At 42.3% G+C, this 19125-nt stretch overlaps 1 protein-coding gene across 1 annotated transcript in view; it reads right to left on the bottom strand.

Annotated features, from left to right (window-relative positions):
• Window positions 1-19125, bottom strand: part of LOC121294802 (tyrosine-protein phosphatase non-receptor type 9-like) — a 37228-nt gene that overhangs the window by 4519 nt on the left and 13584 nt on the right. The window contains exons 6-11 of the mRNA XM_041218900.1: window positions 10191-10301; window positions 9191-9843; window positions 3209-3302; window positions 2607-2676; window positions 319-397; window positions 59-209 (exon numbers count right to left, since the gene is read on the bottom strand). Coding sequence (XP_041074834.1) covers window positions 59-209; window positions 319-397; window positions 2607-2676; window positions 3209-3302; window positions 9191-9843; window positions 10191-10301 — 1158 coding nt within the window. The remainder of the gene's footprint in view (window positions 1-58; window positions 210-318; window positions 398-2606; window positions 2677-3208; window positions 3303-9190; window positions 9844-10190; window positions 10302-19125) is intronic.

Below are 19125 nucleotides of genomic sequence, written 5' to 3' on the forward strand. Positions count from 1 at the left end.
AGTAAAATGACAACGAACATTCAAATATGCAATTGTTAGGATATCTCGGACATCTTACCTCCTTGTTGTAAACTTCTAAATGGGAAAGCTTGAAGTCTTGAAACATCTCTATATGAATATTTCTAATTAAAAACTGCCCATATTCTTCAGTCTGCCCAACTTCAAGTGGCCAGTATTGTCCACATTTTATTCTACCCCTTTCCACAACTCTGAAAACAATAATAGCCTTTTGTAAATTATAAATTCACTTCAAATTGGATTCTACTCCATAATTGAATTCAAATACCAGGATTAACTGGATTGTTATGAAATAATTACCTTGTTGTCATTACAATAATTAAAACCTTTTGTTCCCATACCATACGCCAGAAGTCAACAAATGTTTTTGGCAAAGGACCTAAAGAAATTAATCAAGGAGTTAGGAAAGTGCAAGCTAACCAAGTCCTATGCTTCTATAGTAACGCAGCAGAAAAAGTTTAAAAAAACAATAAAAACAAACAAATAATTCAATGCTGTTTACTGGTTATTACATTTGACTACTTACAACATCACGTTTTGTTGAAATACAACTGCAAGACTCTCAGATAGAACAGCTGGTGTATTTCAACCATTTTATGTTTTTTGAAATATGACAACAAAATCTGGGGATACTGGAAATGAGTTGGCACCACGTAATCGGAACACTAATAAATCAGGATTTCTGCTTAAATAGGACAGAACTCTGGTGTCACGGGAAATAAGTTAGCGTTTGCCTTTTCAGCCTGTCTGTGCACGCGCACATTTTTGAATTTCCAAAGGCAAGGTTAAGCTGTCTCTTTTCTGTCTGTTAACTTTAATTCAGAAAATTGTTTTACTAATAAAAATGTTGTCACAATCTTTATTAAAGCTACATTATATGTGGTTAAAATCGAAAACACATTGTTATAATATTAATAACACTTTTTATTGTATAATGTTGTATTTTAATTAATAATAGCGGTTAACTTTAAGCTAATACAAAGACGTGGTCGTGCGATTTATTTTTATGTGCAATTATAGTTGTGTTAAGTAGTTATAATAGCAACACTTTAAATATGACAATATCTATTATTTAACATTCCCAGTTTAAACCATCATGAGGAGTTGTCATTTTAAGTTTGTAATTGCCAAATATTTACATTATACAATTTCTTTGTACAAATATTACCGAAAGAGAAATATACGATATTCTGTATATTGGTTACGACATATCACAAACAATTAAGCATTAAGATTTATTTTTTATGTGCAATTAGATTATATATTACAGCTGTCAAGTCACTGCCCAAGCCCACCCTAAAGACGACACAAAATCTAAAACAATTTATTTGAATAAAATAAACAAAAAACAAAACCAGACCGCATCACACTGCACTCTAATGTATTATTCATAATACAGGTGTGTATACACGGCCATATATATGAAGTCTGCGTGTGTTTCTTTGTATGATCGTATGAAAGTATGTACAGGAAGCCAATCGTTTTGTGCGTTTCTCAAATGATCTATCTACATCTCTCTTAAAACACCATCTTTCACTAAAAACGTATACGTTTTCTGTATATATTAAAACAGCTTTAGATATTCCCACACGGAGACTTGATTCAAATGTCAAAAACAGTATCCTCTGTATCAATGAAAGTGTGTGTACCCACTTCTCCATAACATTTATAAAAAAAAATTAAAAAAAACACATCACCAAGCATTTTACCATGAAAATAGTAACCTAAACTTGAGCCTACATAGAATAAACGCTTATATTTGCTTAAGCCACAGTATGATGACAACATTTTTGAAAGGAAATAAACATTTGGCAAGTAGTGATTTTAACTGCATAAACATAAATTATGCTGACAAAGTAATGTTTTTAAAATAATTTTTTGCTAAAAAACACACTGCACATCCAAACACAGTAAGCGCTTTAAATAAAATGTATTCATTAAAAAGTTAACGTACATTTACACTTCAATAAATAAGACGACAAATGTTACTTTTTAAAAACAGAAAAATAATGTCTGCAATACACTTTGATAAATGTCAAATGTCACATTTTTAAACAAAAAAAAAAAAACGGTCTGCAATACCTGTTTTCATTTCTTACAAAAATACAAATGGCATCTGTAAAATCTTGGATAAACCTCCACAGAACCTTGCCTTTAAGTTCTAAAATTCGCGTGTGCGCTGACAGGCTCAAAAAGACAAACGCTAACTTATTTCCCATGACACCTGGACAGTTCTTCCCAAAGACTTTCCTAAAGCAGTGCGAACTGTACAAATAAACAGCCATAGCTCCTTTGCTTTATATTTTAAATATGCTGACGTATTAACATTAAACATCTGTTAAAATGACCACTTATTAAGCACAATGTTATCAAAACACTAGATGGCCGACAAAAAGTATCCCCATCAAATTAAAAATGTAAAATTCCACTGCTGAACTATAAATATATTTGCCAGAATCTGGAAAAGGCAAGCATTTGTGAATACTTCACCCATCTCCATTTTGAATCGTTCAATTGTAGCATTTTAACGCAATCAAAACACACAAAATGAAACCCCAAAATACTGGGAATCAAAATAATCCACTTACCCTGCGCGGCGATGTAAGCATTCTTTCTTTTATATCCATCCATAAAACTTGCATTGATATAGTCAGATGTCTACAAGAGATGAAAAACATTGTTACTATAACAGATATCAAAATAATGTTACATTGTTTTGAACTTGACTATCAGAGAAAAGTACATGTCTTGCAAATGTAAAATCTAAAATTGAAAGTGTCACTAAAGAACGAATAAACACCTACTTAACCTAAAATATGTAGCTTGGTCTGTAATAACATTTTGTACACGTTAAGGACTAGAACTTTACAAGCTAATTATTCTTACCTACCGTAATCATCAACATTTGAAAGGCTATTTTTTTTTTTTTTGTAACAATTTTATTCATTTTCCAATTTACTCCCAGAGACAAAGACAAGCACTCGCGTCCTCCGAAACAAGTGCCGTCAGCCGTCCGATTTTCACTCTGCAAGCCCACCATGCAGCATTATTCAGAACTCGAGCCAGAGCACCACACATTTCTGAATTGCATACAGGCCGGCTTGCAGGTGCCCAGCCAGCCACAGGGGTCGCTGGTGTGTGGTGAGCCAAGGCATCAAATATTTTGTAATTAATCTCTATGCTGTAGTACCTCATCATCATCATCCACAACATTTAGTTTTACTCTGGACTGGTCCAAACAGAGAACATCACTGTACCGGTTTTTGATCTGATTGAAAGGCTTCCTAGAAAAAACAGAACAAAAATATGTGCATTAATACTACCATCAGAAGCAACCTTGTTTAACCCCCATTACACTGATCCCAGGATTTGGACATGAAAGCTTCCCTTGTGTGGAGTGCTACTCCACACAAGTTGTTAAAGGTCCCCCGACCTCCCTTGTAGATAGACCTTGTCTGTACACCTACTTAATAGGTTTCAATTTAGTATCTTTATTAAAAGAAATACTATTTTAATTACAGCACCAAAAACAAGTTGTTTCCACCTGAGAACAGAAGCAGACCACTGCACAAAAAACAAGTCACGCCAATGTTTGATCAAAATAAATCCCACTGTCAAGAACGTCTATCATTCTATGTCAATCAACTAAATCCAAGCCGTATCCCCACTTTACCATCTGAGATGCAGAACATGTTGTATAGGTTTTGTGTAAATCTTAGATGGTCAAATGGGGACCACTGGTTGAATTGACATGGGCATATTTAGATTTGATAAGATGCTGAGATTTATGAATTGTCAGGATTACTGTGTCAGTTTAACATATATCAGAACCTTATAACTGTGATGGAACTTGCTCAGCTCCTTGTAATAAAGTCAGTGCCTGTGTCTTCCTATACTGATATCTGTAATTCTGTATCAAGAACATATGGTGGCTAATACATAGCATATGCAGCTCTTGGGGAGAATAAGTACTCTCCAGTCAGGTTGTTTTGGTAGTACCTTTTGGGCAATTTGGCTTCCATGTAGTTCTCTTCGGGAGAGAAATTCTCATTCCAAATGCAAATAATCTAATAATTTTAATATCCTGGAGGGTATATTTAAATGTTTCTGGAAGTGTTCCAATTTGTACTGACTATTGATATAGTCAAGCAGTATACCGGCATCGTTACGAGTTCAACACATTTCTCAGGAGATGCTAATCCACCTGGGCATTTTTGTATCTTTCCTGATCTTCATTCTGTAAGTCTTACAGCAAGCAGCAAGTACTTGTCCTGTTTGAACAAATTCGTGGAGCCACCATTCATGTTTTCATTCTTCTAAAACAAATCTTGCTCAATGAATTAGGTTTAATAGATTTTACTTCAACTCTATAGGTGGTCGCTTAAGCCTGGTGCTGTTGGTAGCCCGCAGCAATAACACGAGACCACCGGTATAAATTTCCAGGTATGCTAATTTAATACATTTTGGTGTACAAAGTGATTTTTTGTCCTTGATAGGTACCCATGATAGCTGCTACTTAAGGCTAGTGTACAATGAATTGCATCTTATTGCCAAGGGACACAAAAATCTAATCTTAAAGCAAATCAGCTATCCGATGACCAACCATGAAGATAACAAAACTGTGAAGGATGGCAAAATATCTTTGTGCTTTGCAAGAGGCTTTGTTATTTATTATAAAGGGCTGTATTTTTTTTTGTTTTATTTGTAGTCGCCTCAGTATTTTTTCATAATGTTGATTATAAAATAACCAACTATAAAGCAATATAATTTTATGACAATACATTTCAAACTTTGGATAAATGTCACATCTAAACCCTTTGTACTGTTTTCCTATTTGGTCAAAGAACCTTGCTATGGCTGCTTATAGCAGCTCTCAGATAATAAAGAATTGCTTGGTGGTACAGCCTTTATGTATAGTAGAAAGTTGCACAAGGTTACACGACAAACAGGATTTTCAGTGCTGAGGGTTGAGCTTTTGGTCAATTGTAACAGCTTTTTAGTGTGATAAGATCATTTACCCATCCCTTAAAGTCATACATTGTTTTAGGTGCGTGCTTCCTATACTGCGTGGAATGTGCATACTTTTATAACCTTGCTTATAAAGCAACTAAACTATAAAGCATTATCATTTTATGAATCAAATAGCAATAATTTTAATTCTTGGTGTTACATACAGTACCATGAAAGTATTTGTCTCCTGTCTGATTTTCTGCATTTTTGCATATTTGACACAATGTTATCAGATTTTCAACCAAAATCTAATATTAGATAAGAGATCCTGAGTGAACAAATAACACAACATTTTGAAACTTGTTTCATTTATTTATTAAAGAAAGTTATGCAACACCCAATGCCCCCGTGTAAAAAAATTATCGCCCCTTTACTCAATAACTGGTTACGCCACCTTTAGCAGCAATAACTGAAACCAAACGCTTCCTGCTTCAACTCAGTGACATTTGTGGATTTGAGCACAAACTGCTTGTTTCAGGTCCTGCCACAACATCTCAATGGGGTTTAGGTCTGGACTTTGACTAGGCCATTCCAAAACTTAAAATTTCTTGTTCTTCAACCATTCTGATGTAGACTTGCTTGTGTGTTTCAAATCATTGTCTTGCTGCATGATCCAGCTGCGCTTCAGGATGGCCTGACATTCTCTTATAGAATTCTCTGATACAGAGCAGAATTCATGGTTCCTTCAATGACGGCAAGTCGTCCAGGTCCTGATGCAGCAAAGCATTACCAAATCATGACCCTACCACCACCTTCCTTGACCGTTGGTATGAGGCTCTTACCGTGGAATGTAGTGTTTGGTTTTCGCCAGACATAACGGGGCCCATGTTGGCCAAAAAGGTACACTTTTGACTTCTGTCCATAGAACATTGTTCCAGCGCTCTTGAGGATCATCCATTTATGTTCTTCTTAGTGAGCAGTGGTTTCCGCCTTGCTACTCTGCCATGAATACCATTTTTGCCCAATGTCTTTCTGATGGTGACCGTAGCCGAGGCAAGAGAGGCCTGCAGATCCCTGGTTGTTGTTCTAGGGTTCTTTGTGACTTCCTGGACGATTTTACGCCTTGTTCTTGGAGAGATTTTGGCAGCACGGCCACTCCTGGGAAGATTCACTATTGTCCCATTTGGACAATATGGCTTCGACTTTAACAATTTAAACAGCTGACCCAAATTATCCCTTTAATTGGGTTAAGTTAACATTTTGTGGTAAATTCCTCTTGATATTTTTGACAATCAACCTTTTAGATGGAGGAGAGTGACATTTTTTGTTTGATTTGTGATTCCTATTTTATTAACTGATAAGGCTGGGATTTTATCAGAAATGTGTACTAAAAAAAAAAAATCACAGAGCAGTACAATATACGGTACCTACATACACATAAAATGTGTCTATTTAAGTAGATAAAAAAAAATTAATCTAAATATTTATTTATTATGGTTTTCACAACATCAGGTTTAAGTTTTAATCCTGTAAACCTGTAAGCTTCACAGCATATACAACTATAAACAAAAATTATCATTTAACATAACATTTGGTGGGGTTTCTATAGGACAGCAAACAAAAATTACAGGTTTTACATACCTTTAAACAATAACAGTTGAAGTTCTATGTGCATCTGTTGCTTCTTCTGTGGTACAGTTATTTTACATTTTTTGTTTGTTTATCTTTGATGCCTTTCTGTAGCGCCAGTAGTCATCCCGAAGTATATTTTTGTATGTATGCTTGATTTGAGTCAAAGACCCGGTAGGCATGGAAAAATGCAGCAGCAGGTTGACAAAAACGGGCAATTGAGTTGCACTGCATGTATGTGTCAATTTTTAAAGCGCTATCAATTGATTTAAAGTGTGAACGGCTCCATTGGAAAGTAAGGCAACCAAGCTAGTTCAACGTCATTAATTAGCTAAACTTTTTTTTTTTCTTCAGGTAACACTAGCACTGCCACGGTAGTCATTTTAATGGTTTTCGCTTTAAAAATGTAAAGATCTGCAGTTGTCTGTTATTGACTTTTTCCTAAATGACTTTTCCTAAATGCATTAAATAAATACCCAGACAAAGTTTGAAAGTCAGATTCACAAAAATAAAAAAAAAGTTAAGCACTTCTACCTAGAACCGACAAAAGTAGTCATTTTTACGGCTTGTTACAATACATGCTTTTATTGTTAACATAACCTACAATATGCTATTTTTTATGTGTACAAGCCAGCTTGTTATCTCTAGCTCTGCTGAGTTTACAGCAGTATGTCTATTAACAGAATGTTGCTCTTGAAGTCTAGATATTGTAATCCTATCAATTCCTTACAGAACTGACATCAGAACTGAGATTTTTGCGTTATCTTTTTACAGCAACTACAGATATATTTGCCTTAGCATCAGAAATTTGGAACAACTTCATTGAAAACAGCATTGGCTGCTTCAAGCTAAAAATAAAACATCACACGGACAAACAGCTGTTTCTGATAAAAGCATGTCGTCGCTGTACAAACAAACCTGTCAAACTTGGGATCAAATTTTGGCTGGCAGCATACCCTACCCCTACCTGTGCAATGATTAAACTGGGTGACAATGTGGTACTTAGACTGATGTAACCGTGTTTAGGAAAACAGATGAATGTTACCAATGACAATTTTTTTATTTCACTGCAATTAGCAAAACAGTTGAAGAAAGAAAAATAATAAAAATAAATAAATAAAAAACAAAGTCTTGGAAGAGTTTACCATCTGCGCAAAATTTAGTAGTTCGTGAAAGCAATCACCGGTGTCTAGTTGATGTATTTTACAATCTGCTGGACATGGCAGCCGTCAATTAATTTTTGTAAAATGAACGCATCGGGGAAAATATCATTTTATGATGCTAGCCACAGAGCTTTGGCAGTAACATTTCGATCAGAAAACTGCAAAGCAGCAGGGAAACACAGCTCAACCTGGATGCAGTGGACATCCATCAAGTGACACACGCAACAGAAAACAATGCCAGGTAACTAAATGCAATAAAAATAAAACTTCTGAGATTTATGCCCAGTGTGAAAGAGAAGTATGTGGTAAATGCACACGACAAGGTGATAAGCATTACATCTGTGTGGATTGTGATAATACGAGGGCTACTTTGAAGTATGTTTTCCTGAATGCGCATTCCCATTACACAATGTGAACAGTTTTTTTTTTTTTTTTTTATAAATTATTTTGATTTTACAATTCTATATGTAGGCCTACATAACGAGTTTACAGCTGGCTACACTATCTTCTTTTGAAATGTTTATTTTATTATAGTTATCATTTTTTGAAGTCATGCTATGCAGTAGGCTAATGTGAAAAAAAACTTATTTTTGTAAATAATTTGTTTTTACAATTTTGTATGTACATATAGCAGTTTACACCTGTTTACACAATATCTTCTTTTGAAATGTTTATTTTATTACAGTTTCTCATTTTTTTATGTTATGCATTATGTGCGGTACTTTAGAAAATAAATCCTTTTGTTTATTTTTTCATTTAAAATATGGTGTTTCTGCTATGCAAATGTTAGTTATGATGTTCATAAATAAAACTGAGTTGTATCTGACAGTTCGTGTTTCAGTTTCATATCGAAGCTATTTAAAATGTACCCGTCAAAACGACTACTGCTGGTGGTTCTAAGTAGTAACATAAACATGGTGGTTCTAGTGTTAAGGTGGAATTTCAAGTTGTGTTGGAAAAGTTCAATGTTCTCTACTAAAATCACGGAATCCATTACTTAATCCCAGTCTTACTGACAGCCATAAGCAACCAAGTAAACGTGCGATTGCTAATGACAGCAAGGTGACATTTCCGTAGCAGTTTTTGAAGGACCCCTAAACTCGTAGCCGTTAGCATCTCTGGAAGGCCGTGTGAGGGATGCGCGTGCTACGTCACTGTTTCACAACAAAGACAGAATTTGGAGATTTTAAACTGCATGGAAACCATGCATTTGAGTCCTGTAATTAATACACATTTAAATAATTGCCACTGTGAGCATTTAATTGAAACACTTCCTTCCTTAGCTACGAGATGTTTAATATAAAAGTATTTAAGTTTCAATTAACAGGTGTCCTGGATCTGACTTAAACCAGTGTTTTCATAAATAACAGGTTAAATATGATGTATGTAAAATGTATTTAATGAAAAACTATATTAAAAAAAACACTTACTTGGAGTAATCAAATGTTCCAGATGGAGGTTCTTTCCTGATTTCTTCATACTCTTGATATATACCTTTCTTCTTTTTCCTTTTTATATGCTGTACAAGTTCCTGAATATGCAACCCTCCATCCTCTGGCAAATGAATGGACATCTCCATCACTGAAGGCAATGGACGGGATTTCTGTGGCAGTGGGGGAACAGCTAGCTCTTCAGAGGCATGCTTGTGTAAAGGCGTGTCTGGTGGGGTTTCTGACTGTGGAGGAGGCTTGCGACCGTTTGTGTTGACACTAAAATCGTCAGCTCCGTCATAGTTCACAGTCACCACAGAACCATTCCAGTTCTGCAAATTGCCCAAAGAACTGGGATCAGCATGGAAGTTGCTAGTCCAGTTTTCACAATAATGATTATGTTGCTGTTTGGTGTTGTCAGTCACAGTCTGGGGACTACAATTTGAGTTCAGTCCATCACTAGCAGGATTCTGCTCCAAGGTGTAGGAGTGAAAAAGACTGTCCATGCAATCCCCTTTCTGCTGGTCTTGGGTGGAATTTACACAAGCTTGGATCCAAGCTACATGGCTGTACTTAGAAGATCCTCCAAGATGCTCTGGCAACGATTCCATTGGTATGTGGTTTGCCAGCTCATGAGCTTTCACAGTGCAGACCTTAAAGTAATATAAATGCATATTAAATCCATTATTCTTCTTTTTAATCCTTTAAAATAGCCAGTACTGGCCTACTGAACACTATGTTACATAAGATCATAATATCAGATTAACTATATTACAACGAAAATAATGGTTTTGATACCGTTTAGTGATAAAATTAACTGGAAACAGGAAGTATGAGTATTTACGGCATGCTTTGTACCATGCTGGAAAAGTTTAACAGAAAACTTACGGAAACTGATGCAAAAAAGAAACATCCTTCATTTAAAAAAAATAAAACCTAACAAAGCTTAATACTACAAATCATGCATTGTTTCAGTAATAATGTATTTTTTAAAATATACCCTCTCTCTTAGCTTCTCCCTCACAAAAAGCCTGAGAACAGCAAATGGTGCTCGAAACCACAAAGGAGATGAAACAATGAATACGCACTTCAGCCTTGCAGGAAATGCACCCTGATGACAAAAGATAAAAATGAAGTCAATAAGCTGTAGAACATAGATAGCTACAGAGTACACATAAAATATATTATGTATGGTGAAAATAAGTATTGATACCCTCCATTTCAGGTAATTATAAATTACAGATATCCTTCAGACTTGCACATAAAGGATTATGCTATGGGAAGACATCTAGAAGCTGTGATAAATCCCAAGATTCATACCAAAGTTTACAGTTATTTCATCAATTAGTTGTAACTATGCATTCAGACAGCTAAATGGTGGAATTAATTTTCAAAACCTCAGGGGGTAATGACTTTGGACACCACTGCATAGCTAATATTTTAAACTATGTAATCAGAACTTTTGGCAGGTCATATCAGCAAATTTGCGTTTAAAAATTTGCATTTGTAGGTCTGTAACTGTATACTCTCCAAAGGAAACAGAATATTCCAGAGGATGCAGACTGGGTTGCTGCATTAAAATTAACAAAATATTCTTGTACCTTTCACCTGCACCAAATCTACTTAAAAACAGCTACTTTGCATTTGGCATCCAGCTTTGAATTATACATACAATATTGTGTTGCTGATGTGAAGAATTTTATTTAAATAAAATGTATTTTAAGAACAGCTTTGCTGTTCTTACACATACAATCAAATTAACCCAAATGCCAGCCGCCCCATAAAAATAATTTGGCATGAATCATCATTTAAAAGTCTATGTGCTGAGAAAATGATTCCAGTAAAGCTTACCTAATATTTATTGCCATCATTCTGAAGGTCTCAGGTTTTCCTACATGAAAAATGCACACATTAAGGTTTTGATTTTTTTATGGTAAGCTGTCAGTTAAGCTAATTTACTTCAACGCTACACTTCTCATAAGGTAAGGTTGCATGAAAACACGTCGGTCATAGAAAAGTAGTGATTGGCTGTGACGAGGGTGCAACGGGTCGGAGCTGTGGTCGATCCTCCCGACCGCTGGTGGCGTTGCATAAAACGGGACGAGACCGGCAAAAAAACAAAGGTCGAACCGTCTGGGAATTCCAGAAAGATCGCTCGCACCGCCCGAACGCGGAAGTCTGCGGCCGCCGCGCCACGTACCTCAGTCAGAGTTACTATGTACGCCGATTGGGTACAGCGGCAACCGGGGCAGAGGCTAAGGGCGGGGTCGAATAGTATTTAAAGGACGGTACGATCTAAGCTCGGTTGCTCAGTCCTGGGAACAGAGAAACGAGACGTGTTGCTGAATGGTTGTTTTTTTTTTTTTTGTATACAATAGTGTGTTGTTTTTCAGAGTCTGGAGTGTTACCCGGAAGAACGACCGGGACCTCGCCGCTATAAAATCTTACCCAGGACCGGGAGCCCCCTAGAGACCAGCGCGGGAGCGCCAGTGAAATTTATGTCTATTTATTTCAATTTTTTACTGTGTGCGGGACTTCATTAATTGTACCTTTTTATTTTGCACCTCCTCCTTTATCATTGTTGATATTGGTGGAGGAAATTATTTTTGTTTATTTTTTATTTTCATTACTTTTGTTTTACTTTTCTTTTGATTGAATTACTGGTCGGTGGTCATTTTTACGACCAAACTTAATAAAACCCTGCTGCGGGGAGAACTAAGTCAAGCCTCCTGAGTATTTTTTTCTGCCAGTCCCATTAACACCACCATTTGACTCAGCCCACTACCCTCTAACATTTGGTGTCAGAGTGGGATGAGTCTGGACTGGCAAGGACTCAGGTCTCTCCTGGAGGATCTGGAGAGACACCGGGATGGAGTGGAGCGTCGACGTGAGGAACGAGACGCCCAGAGGGAGGCCGAACGAGCGGCAACTATACAGACGATGGCGGACCGGATGCTTTCTCTCTGCCAGGCTGTACAGTCCATGGTCCTGGCCCAGACCAAACAAGTCGCCACAGCTTCAACCCCGACGGAGGCAGGAGTTACCCCACCCAAGATCAGACTGCAACAGATGACGTCTGAGTACGACCGGGAGGCTTTCCTGACCATGTTCGAACGGGTCCCCGAAGCGTCATCTTGGCCAGCTGATCACTGGGCACTACACCTGGGTCCCTGCCTCACTGGGGAGGCCCAGGCGGCCTACCAGGCCATGGATAATGAGGAGGCCCGGGACTACCAAAAAGTCAAGACAGCCATCCTTCGACGCCTGAATTTAACCAGAATCGCACTGTCGGAAGTTCCGGGCGTATGTGCGTCCCTCTGGTGCCCGGCCACAGCAAGCAGCCCAACAGTTGTGGGATCACCTCACTCGATGGCTCCGCCCGGAATCGAGAACCCCACAGCAGATGATGGAGGCAGTGGCCATCGACCAGTTCCTCACAGTACTGGGACCGGGAACTCGGGACTGGGTGGCACGTCATGCTCCTGAATCCCTGGAGCAGGCCATTGAACTGGCTGAGGCTTGCAAGACGCTGCGGAACGGCGGGAACCTTGGAACCTTGGAACCTGTCTCCGCCCACCCGGACCCGAGCTCAGATGACACCGCGCACAATAGTTACGAGGCCTCCGGCTTCCACCGACCCTTCGGGAGCTTTGCCTCTAAAGTGGAGGGCAAAGTTAGCCCCCAGCTGGGCCACAACAAAACCGGGAAGCCCCACTTATGGTGGACCCGGAAACAAGCAGCCGTCTCCTGCAACGTCCACCACCCCGGTCTGCTTTCGATGCCACGAACCGGGCCACTTGGCCCAGGTTTGTCCTGCCGCCATGGAGTGCGACATGGCCTCTCGATATCTGACACCGGCGGAGGGTAAGTACCGGGGAAAGGGTCAGGAGGAACCTTGTCTTGTATCTGTTCAGATAGAGACCGAGTACCCAAGCTTTAGTGGACTCGGGGTGTAACCACACCATTGTATCGAGAGCTCTCTTGGAAAGTGTGGCTTGGCGGCCTCAGGGAACTGTGGCAATCTCGTGCATCCACGGGGACACCAAGACCTACACTACCACTAAAGTTAGATTGACCGTGAAGGGTCAGACATGCCGTGTAGTCGTAGCTGTCGCAAGGTGGGTTCCATAACCCATAGTATTGGGTCGGGACTGGCCTTTCTACCATGAATTACGCCGAGTACCGACCCCATCCTTAACTGAAATGAGAGAAACAGCAACGGGAAGAGAGATTGGCGAAATCTTCCCGTTGAAAGCAGATCTGTTTACCACCAAGTTTCGACCTCGGAAAACAAAACGAGAGCGGAGGGCTGAGAAGTTTGAGTGGGCAGTAGCGAGACAAGGATGGGGATTGGTGAGAGAGCGTTCTGAACCGACCAAACGAAAGAAGGGGGTGGGAGTTCATTGTGAACCACAGGAACCGGCCACTGAGGCCCCCCAAGGGCAGATGCTACGCCACCACCGCTCGAGCGACCTTTGACTTGGGACCAGGATGTGGACTTTGAGTGGGAGCAAAATAATGATCCCACTCTGGTACACGCCCGGGAACGGGTCCGGTCGATCGAGGGGAAGGAAGTTGAAGGCGCCGGGCCACTTGTTTTTCCCCATTTTATCGTGTCCAGGCGACTACTATTAGAGTATCCCGAGCCTCGGGCACAGGGCAGACTGTAACCCAGTTACTCGTTCCAAAACCTTTTCGCGTTGAGATATTGAGGTTAGCACACGATATCCTTTTTTCCGGCCACCTGGGTCGAGAAAAGACTTTGGAACGAATACTGGCCCGATTTTTCTGGTTGGGACTACACGGTGACGTGGCAAAATATGTAGCCGAGTGCCCCGAATGCCAGCAAGTAGCGCCGGCTACAGTGCGCCCAGCTCCACTGGTTCCTCTGCCAATGGTTGGTATCCACTTTGAACTGATTGCGATGGACATTATAGGACCGCTGCTGCCGGCCGACTCGGGATATCAGCACATATTGGTAGTGGTGGACTACGCAATGCGATATCCCGAGGCGGTGCTGCTGCGCTCTACTAATGCCACAAACATCGCCCGAGAATTGGTTCACATTATGGCTAGAGTAGGGATTCCCAAAGAGATCTTAACGGACCAAGGGACTAACTTTATGGCGGACACCCTGCAAGAGGTCTACAAAATGCTCAAAATTTGTTCCATCCGCACGTCAGTTTACCATCCACAGACAGACGGATTAGTGGAACGATTTAATCAGACCCTAAAGCAGATGTTGAGGCGATTCGTAGATCAAGAACAGAAACACTGGGCAAAGCTCCTCCCCTTTCATGTTTGCAGTAAGAGAAGTGCCCCAGAGCTCTACGGGGTCTCCTCGTTTGATTTAAAGGACGGTACGATCTAAGCTCGGTTGCTCAGTCCTGGGAACAGAGAAACGAGACGTGTTGCTGAATGGTTGTTTTTTTTTTTTTTTGTATACAATAGTGTGTTGTTTTTCAGAGTCTGGAGTGTTACCCGGAAGAACGACCGGGACCTCGCCGCTATAAAATCTTACCCAGGACCGGGAGCCCCCTAGAGACCAGCGCGGGAGCGCCAGTGAAATTTATGTCTATTTATTTCAATTTTTTACTGTGTGCGGGACTTCATTAATTGTACCTTTTTATTTTGCACCTCCTCCTTTATCATTGTTGATATTGGTGGAGGAAATTATTTTTGTTTATTTTTTATTTTCATTACTTTTGTTTTACTTTTCTTTTGATTGAATTACTGGTCGGTGGTCATTTTTACGACCAAACTTAATAAAACCCTGCTGCGGGGAGAACTAAGTCAAGCCTCCTGAGTATTTTTTTCTGCCAGTCCCATTAACACCACCATTTGACTCAGCCCACTACCCTCTCACATTTGGTGTCAGAGTGGGATGAGTCTGGACTGGCAAGGACTCAGGTCTCTCCTGGAGGATCTGGAGAGACACCGGGATGGAGTGGAGCGTCGACGTGAGGAACGAGACGCCCAGAGGGAGGCCGAACGAGCGGCAACTATACAGACGATGGCGGACCGGATGCTTTCTCTCTGCCAGGCTGTACAGTCCATGGTCCTGGCCCAGACCAAACAAGTCGCCACAGCTTCAACCCCGACGGAGGCAGGAGTTACCCCACCCAAGATCAGACTGCAACAGATGACGTCTGAGTACGACCGGGAGGCTTTCCTGACCATGTTCGAACGGGTCCCCGAAGCGTCATCTTGGCCAGCTGATCACTGGGCACTACACCTGGGTCCCTGCCTCACTGGGGAGGCCCAGGCGGCCTACCAGGCCATGGATAATGAGGAGGCCCGGGACTACCAAAAAGTCAAGACAGCCATCCTTCGACGCCTGAATTTAACCAGAATCGCACTGTCGGAAGTTCCGGGCGTATGTGCGTCCCTCTGGTGCCCGGCCACAGCAAGCAGCCCAACAGTTGTGGGATCACCTCACTCGATGGCTCCGCCCGGAATAGAGAACCCCACATCAGACGATGGAGGCAGTGGCCATCGACCAGTTCCTCACAGTACTGGGGCCGGGAACTCGGGACTGGGTGGCACGTCATGCTCCTGAATCCCTGGAGCAGGCCATTGAACTGGCTGAGGCTTGCAAGACGCTGCGGAACGGCGGGAACCTTGGAACCTTGGAACCTGTCTCCGCCCACCCGGACCCGAGCTCAGATGACACCGCGCACAATAGTTACGAGGCCTCCGGCTTCCACCGACCCTTCGGGAGCTTTGCCTCTAAAGTGGAGGGCAAAGTTAGCCCCCAGCTGGGCCACAACAAAACCGGGAAGCCCCACTTATGGTGGACCCGGAAACAAGCAGCCGTCTCCTGCAACGTCCACCACCCCGGTCTGCTTTCGATGCCACGAACCGGGCCACTTGGCCCAGGTTTGTCCTGCCGCCATGGAGTGCGACATGGCCTCTCGATATCTGACACCGGCGGAGGGTAAGTACCGGGGAAAGGGTCAGGAGGAACCTTGTCTTGTATCTGTTCAGATAGAGACCGAGTACCCAAGCTTTAGTGGACTCGGGGTGTAACCACACCATTGTATCGAGAGCTCTCTTGGAAAGTGTGGCTTGGCGGCCTCAGGGAACTGTGGCAATCTCGTGCATCCACGGGGACACCAAGACCTACACTACCACTAAAGTTAGATTGACCGTGAAGGGTCAGACATGCCGTGTAGTCGTAGCTGTCGCAAGGTGGGTTCCATAACCCATAGTATTGGGTCGGGACTGGCCTTTCTACCATGAATTACGCCCAGTACCGACCCCATCCTTAACTGAAATGAGAGAAACAGCAACGGGAAGAGAGATTGGCGAAATCTTCCCGTTGAAAGCAGATCTGTTTACCACCAAGTTTCGACCTCGGAAAACAAAACGAGAGCGGAGGGCTGAGAAGTTTGAGTGGGCAGTAGCGAGACAAGGATGGGGATTGGTGAGAGAGCGTTCTGAACCGACCAAACGAAAGAAGGGGGTGGGAGTTCATTGTGAACCACAGGAACCGGCCACTGAGGCCCCCAAGGGCAGATGCTACGCCACCACCGCTCGAGCGACCTTTGACTTGGGACCAGGATGTGGACTTTGAGTGGGAGCAAAATAATGATCCCACTCTGGTACACGCCCGGGAACGGGTCCGGTCGATCGAGGGGAAGGAAGTTGAAGGCGCCGGGCCACTTGTTTTTCCCCATTTTATCGTGTCCAGGCGACTACTATATAGAGTATCCCGAGCCTCGGGCACAGGGCAGCCTGTAACCCAGTTACTCGTTCCAAAACCTTTTCACGCTGAGATATTGCAGTTAGCACACGATATCCTTTTTTCCGGCCACCTGGGTCGAGAAAAGACTTTGGAACGAATACTGGCCCGATTTTTCTGGTTGGGACTACACGGTGACGTGGCAAAATATGTAGCCGAGTGCCCCGAATGCCAGCAAGTAGCGCCGGCTACAGTGCGCCCAGCTCCACTGGTTCCTCTGCCAATGGTTGGTACCCACTTTGAACTGATTGCGATGGACATTATAGGACCGCTGCTGCCGGCCGACTCGGGATATCAGCACATATTGGTAGTGGTGGACTACGCAATGCGATATCCCGAGGCGGTGCTGCTGCGCTCTACTAATGCCACAAACATCGCCCGAGAATTGGTTCACATTATGGCTAGAGTAGGGATTCCCAAAGAGATCTTAACAGACCAAGGGACTAACTTTATGGCGGACACCCTGCAAGAGGTCTACAAAATGCTCAAAATTTGTTCCATCCGCACGTCAGTTTACCATCCACAGACGGACGGATTAGTGGAACGATTTAATCAGACCCTAAAGCAGATGTTGAGGCGATTCGTAGATCAAGAACAGAAACACTGGGCAAAGCTCCTCCCCTTTCATGTTTGCAGTAAGAGAAGTGCCCCAGAGCTCTACGGGGTTCTCCCCGTTTGAGCTATTGTACGGGAGACAGCCTCGGGGTATTCTCGACCTGGTACGAGAGGGCTGGGAGGAGTGAGAATTTGACAATAAAAATGTTGCTAAATATGTCCTTCTATTGCGGGACCGTTTAGAACTAAATTGGGCGATTGGCCCAGGAGAATCTATGAAACGCCCAGCAAGAGCAGATGCGGCATTATAATAAACGAGCAAGGCTTTGAACTTTTCGACCAGGTGACCGGGTACTGTTACTCCTTCTCTCCACCGAATCGAAGCTGTATGTAAAGTGGCAAGGCCCTTATGAGGTGGTTCGGGCCAGTGAATTAAGAAATTCGGCAACCGGACCACCAAAAGCCCCTACAAATTTATCATGTTAATTTGTTAAAGCCCTGGCAAAAGCGAGAGGCTCTATTTATTATGCAAAATAGCGTAATCGAGGATTTTGGACCAGAAACAGGGGCTCCATAATCCTTCGATTAAGGTGGGGGACCAGCTACTTCCCTGCCAAAAACAAGAGCTGGAACAGTTAGTGGCGGCATGTGGGGATGTTTTTTCAGAGGTGCCTGGCCGAACCAACATCATCCAACATGCCATTGTCACTCTGCCAAGTGTAGTAGTTCGGCAGCGTCCCCATCGTGTCCCGGTGAGTCAAAGAGAGGTTTTGCGCTGGGAAGTAGAGAGTATGCTCGAAATGGGGGTCATAGAACCTTCTCAGAGCGAGTGGTGCAGTCCTGTAGTAATGGTACCCAAGAAGGACGGAACTACTCGCTTCTGTGTTGACTTCCGCAAGGTAAATGCGGTCTCCAAATTCGATGCATACCCAATGCCCCGAGTGGACGAACTCCTTGACCAACTGGGGGACGCGAGGTATCTGTCAACTCTAGACCTGACAAAAGGATATTGGCAGATTCCCCTAACCCCCAGCTCGCGAGAGAAAACGGCATTCTCTGAGAGAGGTGGGGCTAACAGTCAAGTTGGAGAAGTGCACGTTTGGGCAGCAAGAGACTCAATACTTAGGGGTCATTATGGGTAACGGGCGAGTGAAACCAGTCGCTTCCAAGGTCCAGGCTTTGGTGGAGACTCCAATTCCTCACACCGAAGCTCAAGTAAGGTCATTGTTGGGACTGGCAGGCTAGTATCGCCGATTCATCCCCGAGTTTTCCACCATTGCAGGACCCCTCACTGACCTTACGAAAAAGGGCTCCCCAAATTCAGTGAAATGAACTGAACAATGTCAAAAAGCATTTGATCGTATCAAAAGCGCTCTCTCCCGAGCTCCAGCTCTAGTGTCACCTGACTTCAGCAAAGAGTTCATCCTCCAGACCGATGCCTCAGACGTTGGCCTGGGGGCTGTTCTGTCTCAGGAGATTGATGGAGTCGAACACCCAGTCCTGTATCTTAGTAAAAATATGGCTCCTCGAGAAAGAAACTATTCGGTAATTGAAAAAGAGTGTTTCGCCATTAAATGGGGTATGAATTCTCTTAAATATTATCTCCTGGGAAGACCATTCACTCTCGTCACAGACC

Source organism: Polyodon spathula, chromosome 2, assembly GCF_017654505.1.
Source record: "Polyodon spathula isolate WHYD16114869_AA chromosome 2, ASM1765450v1, whole genome shotgun sequence".
Lineage (NCBI taxonomy): Eukaryota > Metazoa > Chordata > Actinopteri > Acipenseriformes > Polyodontidae > Polyodon > Polyodon spathula.